Raw genomic sequence first — 6,755 nt, 5'->3', positions numbered from 1 at the left:
CTAATGACTTAGTAAGTAAACCTCACGATGGAGTATTACATGAGCCCAATTATTCAGCAGAAATAAACGTGCAGTTTTGGTAAATATTGAAAATGTGTGTTGTCTCTGTTAATATACCTTGAAAATATCGTTTCGTTTAATAAAGGGTGGTGTACTCCTGACGGCAATCGCCTAAGTATTTAATGCAGAAAAATTAATGCTTTATAGCTTATAACTATTGGAAGTGTATAAGGATCGTGCTCTACGTCTTGAAATCAAGTATTCAACAAAAAATAATAAGCCATATTATCAAACACAAAAACATGCACAACAGAAGTATAAATCAAACACATCCACAACATAAGGTTTGTTTACGAAGTGGAAAACCCTTGAGCACCTCAAGGTAAAAACCACTCCGAGGCAGCCAAACCCAGGAAACCACTAAAAGAAGATTCACAGTTACAGAATAGACGATATCCAGACCCTTGAGCACCTCTAAACTTAGTAAGAACGATAAACCTATTAGCTTGTCTCCATCGTGACCATCTTTAAACAATGACTTCCTTTACCGACCCGTCAGTAGACTTTCTTCAACAAATACCAATCAAAGACACCATCTTTATCATCATCAAGTGACTAAGGCAACACGTCAAAGACTAAGACACTAAACAAGAGAAAGGGCAGCTTCAATGACGTAGCGGAAGACTAAGGTAATTAATCAAAGAGCAGGTCTTTGATTCTGCAAGGAGAAGCGTCTTCGTCTTCTACCCAAAAGATAAAACAAGCCCGCAGGCTAAAAAAAAATAAAACTCCGCAGAGTATTTGAGAGAGAATTCTCTGATTTGATTATCATTCAATGAGTTCCGTTTTACATTATAAGCAAGCCTATTTAAAGAAGATAAATACTTGTAGAGAAAGCAAACCTACTTCTAGTAGAGAAAGTAAATCTAATCTTAGTAGGAAAGTAAACATAATCCTAGTAGGGAAAGTAAACATAATTCTAATAGGAAAAATAAATATACTCCTAGTAGGGAAAGGATTAAAAGTAAACTATTTATTCTTAGGGGTGGGGACACACATGTCCTACATCAGTCTCCCCTTCTTGAAAAAAACTCGTCCTCGAGTTAAGTTCTGACTCCTCTGGTGGAAAATATTCAAAAATGTCTGCCACGTTGAATGTTGAGGATATCGCCATTTCTTTTGGAAGATCGATGACATATGCATTGTCGTTAATCTTTTTTAGTACCTTGCATGGACCATACTTCTTATTCCTCAGCTTTCCAGAAGTACCAGTCGGCAGTCGCCCCTTGCGTAGATACACCATCACAAAATCTCCTTCTTGAAAAATCTTCGATCCCCGACCCTTGTCTGCTGCCGTCTTGTACTTAGCATAGGATTCTTCCAGATGTTGACGAACTCCCTCTTGGGTAGCTTTCACCCGTTCTGCTAAATGCTCCGCTGCCACACTTGCACCGGGTAGCTTAGGTAAAGTTGCAAGATCTACTGCAAGTCTCAGAGTTCTTCCATAGACGACTAAAATGGTGCCTTCCCAGTAGATCGATTCACCATGTTATTGTAGGCAAACTCAGCCTGAGCTAAAGCCAGGTCCTACTGCTTCGGTTTGTCACCTGCAATACATCGAAGTAAATTACCTAGAGTTCGATTAACAACTTCTGTCTGCCCGTCCGTTTGCGGATGGCTCGTGCTACTAAAGTTCAATGCTGTGTCGAACCGCCTCCATAATGTTCGCCAAAAGTGAGACAAGAACTTGGTGTCTCGGTCAGAAGTGATAGACTTTGGGACTCCATGCAATCGAACCACCTCTCGGAAGAATAGATTGGCCACTTGAACTGCATCAGATGTTTTCTTGCAAGCAACAAAGTGAGCCATTTTGGAAAATCTATCCACAATTACCATTATAGAATCTGCTCCTCGTTGGGTTCTCGGGAGACCCAATACAAAATCCATGGATACATCTTCCCACGGTGCTTCTGGTATTGGTAGAGGCATGTATAATCCCATATTTTGGGTTTGCCCCTTGGCGACCTGACAAGTCTGGCATCGTCGGACAAAATTACCTACTTCTTTCTTCAGTTGCGGCCAGTAATACCGTTCCTCTACCAGAGCAATAGTCTTGTCTCTTCCCAGATGACCACCCAAACCTCCAGCATGTAATTCTCGGATTATTTGTTCTCGTAAGGAACTCCTCGGAATGCATAGCCGATTCCCACGAAATAAATACCCCTCCTGAATATGTATCTCAGAAATTGGTTGCCCCGCCTTGCAATGCTTCCAGGTTTTACCAAAATCTTCATCTTCCTCATATAACTCCTTTAGGCACTCGAATCCAGTCACTTCAGCTTTCATGGTGATCAGCAGGGTAGCTCGGCGGCTTAAAGCGTCAGCTACACGATTTAGTTTTCCCGACTTATGCTTGAGAGAAAAAGTGAACCGTTGGATGTAAGAAACCCACCGAGCATGCATCCGATTTAGATTCTTTTGACTATTGATGAACTTTAATGCTTGATGGTCGGTATAGAGGACAAACTCTCGTTGGATCAGGTAGTGCTCCCACACCTTGAGGGCTCTCAAGACAGCATAAAGCTCCAGCTCATATGTTGACTACTTCTGTCTTGCTTCTCCGAGCTTTTCACTAAAAAATTCTACGGGCTTCCCTTCTTGAGATAACATGACTCCTATCCCGATGATTGATGCATCACATTCAACTTCAAACAGCTTGTCAAAGTCAGGTAAGGCAAGTACAGGTGCTGTGCATAGCTTTTCTTTGATGATTGAGAAACTTCGCTCGGCTTCTTCACCCCAATTGAATTTTCCTTTCTTCATACACTCGGTGATCGGTGCTACAATACTGTTGAAATTCCGAACGAACCTTCTATAGAAAGTTGCTAACCCATGGAAACTTCTTACTTCTCCCACTGACTTGGGTGTGGGCCATTCTCGGATTGCTCTCACCTTCCCTTCATCCACTCGGATTCCATCGGCACCGACTACAAATCCGACGAAGAGTAACCGATCCATCATGAAACTACACTTCTTTAAGTTGATAAACAACCTATTTTCACGGAGAACCTCCAACACTTTCCTCACGTGATCCATGTGATCCACCGGGTTGCGACTATAGATAAGAATATCATCGAAATAGACAACGACAAATTTTTCGATAAAAGGTTTCAGTACCTGATTCATGAGTCGCATGAAAGTGCTTGGTGCATTCGAAAGGCCGAAAGGCATCACCATCCACTCATAAAGCCCCTCTTTAGTCTTGTACGCAGTTTTCCATTCATCTCCTGGTTGTATACGGATTTGGTGACATCCACTCCTCAAGTCAATCTTCGAAAAAATCTTAGCCCCAGATAGCATATCAAACATGTCACCTATTCGGGGAATCGGAAACCGATACTTGACCGTGATCTTGTTTATTTCCCGGCTATCCACGCACATTCGCCAACTCCCATCTTTCTTCGGTACAAGTAGGGCCGGTACTGCGCATGGACTCATACTCTCTCGCAAGTGTCCCTTCCGAATTAACCCCTCTACCTGCTCTTGCAAAATAGCATTCTCCTTTGGGCTCATTCGATAATGTGGCAAGTTCGGGAGACTTGCTCCCGGCACTAAGTCAATATAGTGCTGGATATCTCTCATGGGCGGCAGTCCTTCGGGCATCTCTTCAGGCATGATGTCTTGGAATTCTTCTAACATCGATCGCATTATCTCAGGAACTTCTTGTGAGACGGAGCCCGGGGTTCCCTTGGTCACCAATGCTATGATGTCTCGGGCCTCCTTAACTTCTTCTATAAATTCTGATCCAGTGGATAGGAGGATCGGCTTTCCCTTAGAATAAGTAGAATTTTTGACTTCCTGTAAAGGTCAAAATGTTATCTTCCGACCATCCCAAAAGATAGTGTAGATATTGGCTCTTCCTTGCTGCTGGGCATTCACGTCAAACTGCCACGGTCTTCCCAGGATTAAGTGGCATGCATCCATCTCGACAACATCACACAAAATAGAATCCGAGTAATGCTTACCGATCGAAAATGTGATACGACATCTCTCGGTTACTAGTGTCTCGGTTCCCCGCTTGATCCATCCGATCTTATATGGAGTTGGGTGCTTCTCAGTTTTCAAACCCAACTTTGAAACCATCTCCTTCGACACTACGTTCTCCCCGCTACCACTATCAATAATCACATCACATACTCTTTGGTTGACTGTGCAGCGAGTACGAAAAATCTTGTGCCTTTGAGATTGATCCTCTTGCCTCGGTGTCAAGAGTAAACGTTGAATTACTAAGGATCGGGAAAGTGGGATTCCCTCATCAGCGTCAGCCAACTCCTCTTCTTCATACTCGGGTGTATCAATATCTCCATTCTCGGACCCTCCCTCTGGCTCAGGTTCGATCAAGTTTACCATCTGCCTCCGGGGACATTGATGCGACCTATGTCCCGGTTGGTTGCATTTGAAACATTTGTCTAGATTGGGCCGTGCGTATGGATTGTTGGCTGGTTGTCTCGAGGTGCTTGAACTGCTACTGGCTCCTTTTCCCGTGGAAGTCACTGGTTGACTTGGTGTGACAGTCGGGACTAGAGGTTGTTTTCCCCGACCCTGCGTTGGTCTCGTCGAATCGCTCGGGTTTCGCTCCCAGGTTGTTGCTTTAGGCCTCTCCAGTTGCTTCTCTGCTCGGGTTGCCAAACTAACTGCCTCATTCAAAGTAAAGACAGGATGCATAGAAACCTTATCTTGTATTGCCACACGCAGTCCACCAATAAACCTTGCAACTTGTTGATCCTCTGTCTCCATGAGATCATTCCGAGCAGATAGGCGATAGAAATCATCAACATACGCCTGGATGGTCCGACCTCCTTGTCGACACTCTTGGTATTGTTGGAATAGCCGTTGCTCAAAGTCCGGTGGTAAAAAACGTGCTTTGAGTAGCCGCTTCATCTTCAACCATGAAGTTACAGGTCCCTTCCCTTGTCGGGCTCGGGAAATCTGTAATTTTTCCCACCAAGCAGAAGCTCCTCCCTTGAACTTGTATGCCACTAACTTCACCTTGCGATCCTCGCGAATACTCATATAATCAAAGAACCTCTCTACTTCCATCACCCAATCTAAGAAATCTTCGATTTGAAGATGCCCGTTGAATGATGGGAGATCAATCTTCATTCGGTATTCGTGGGATTCCTCCCTACCAAGATCCTGACGTCTGGGTTGCTCTCCATATGCATCTCGGTAGCCAGCGCCGTCATAGACATTCCCCATATGGCCAACTCTACCGTGCTCATAACCTCTGAAGCCTGTGCCACCACGACCGACTCCTCTACGTAATTCTCCCCTTCGATCTACCTCAATGTCCCGTCCGAATGCTCCTTCAGCGAAGTCTTTATCGTCACTAGGATCGTCATAGGCCGGTGGTCGGTTTATGGGTGCAAGTGGTTGATGAGGAATAGGCCTTACTCGGATCCCATCGTCATCATGGGCATCATTGTCCCTGTGATTACGATTAGGACCTATGTGCATGCGCTCTATCATCTCCCGCATCTGGCGCATCTCCTGTCGTATCTCCTGTTGCATCGTTTGCTGGTTCTGCTGGAGCTCTTGGAATTCGGCTCTCCAAGGAGCCTCCCTGTCACGAGCAGCGTCATTAAGGGAATCGTCACCGTTGCGCTGATTGGTCATGATCAGGATAAAGCCTGCTCTGATACCAACTGACGTAGTGGAAGACTAAGGTAATTAATCAAAGAGCAGCGTCTTTGATTCTGCAAGGAGAAGCGTCTTCGTCTTCTACTCAAAAGATAAAACAAGCCCGCAGGCTAAAAAAAAATAAAACTTCGCAGAGTATTTGAGAGAGAATTCTCTGATTTGATTATCATTCAATGTGTTCCGTTTTACATAATAAGCAAGCCTATTTATAGAAGATAAATACTTGTAGAGAAAGCAAACCTACTTCTAGTAGAGAAAGGAAATCTAATCCTAGTAGAGAAAGTAAATCTAATCATAGTAGGAAAGTAAACATAATCCTAGTAGGGAAAGTAAACATAATTCTAATAGGAAAAGTAAATATACTCCTAGTAGGGAAAGGATTAAAAGTAAACTATTTATTCTTGGGGGTGGGGACACACATGTCCTACATCATTTAAGCTATATCATGTCCCCTCTTGAATATTAATACCACCAGGACCCAATGCTAGTGGAGAAAAAAGAGACTTTAGTGAAGAGAGAGCTCAACAAAATAAATTCCCAAAGTCTGTAGTGAACAGTAACAGGAAAACTATTTATATGAGAGATATTTTTTTCACCACATCCTAACGGGACACTTTTATGTTATGACAGGAAAAACAGATTCATAGATCTGAGAATTCCATGTCCTAACGAGAAAGCAATTCTGTTATTACGGGAAGAACAAATGTCTCCTCTTCGTCACATGTCCCGTCTTAACGCACTAGCTGACAGGAAACCAGGGAGTCCAACTTTGGTCCCCTTACATGTCTCATCTAGATGAAAAAACAGAGGCTTCAATTTTGCTCTCGTCACTTGTCTCGTTTTGACGAGAAACTAGGGAGTTCAAATTTTGCTCCCGTCACATCCTCGTCTTGACGCAGTTCCTGACGAGAAACCAGTGAGTCCAACTTCTGCTCCTATCACATCCTCGTCCTAACGCCAATCCTAACGAGAAACTAGGAAGTCCATCTTTGCTCTTGTTGCATGTCCCGTTTTGGCGGCACTCTTGATGGGAAACCAGTAGCTCTTCAATTAGT

General features: G+C 43.7%; 1 protein-coding gene across 1 annotated transcript; it reads right to left on the bottom strand.

Moving 5' to 3' along the window:
• Window positions 1-2,601: 2,601 nt before the first annotated feature.
• Window positions 2,602-5,676, bottom strand: LOC132174237 (uncharacterized). Its single transcript, XM_059585928.1, has 2 exons — window positions 3,940-5,676; window positions 2,602-3,858 (listed from the first exon to the last, which is right to left on the bottom strand). The coding sequence occupies exons 1-2, from the start codon at window positions 5,674-5,676 to the stop codon at window positions 2,602-2,604; spliced, it is 2,994 nt and encodes a 997-aa protein (XP_059441911.1).
• Between the last annotated feature and the right edge of the window lie 1,079 nt (window positions 5,677-6,755).

The sequence above is a fragment of the Corylus avellana genome, chromosome ca3 (genome assembly GCF_901000735.1).
Source record: "Corylus avellana chromosome ca3, CavTom2PMs-1.0".
In the NCBI taxonomy this organism is placed as follows: Eukaryota; Viridiplantae; Streptophyta; class Magnoliopsida; order Fagales; family Betulaceae; genus Corylus; species Corylus avellana.
This window is presented reverse-complemented; position numbering and strand designations above follow the sequence as displayed.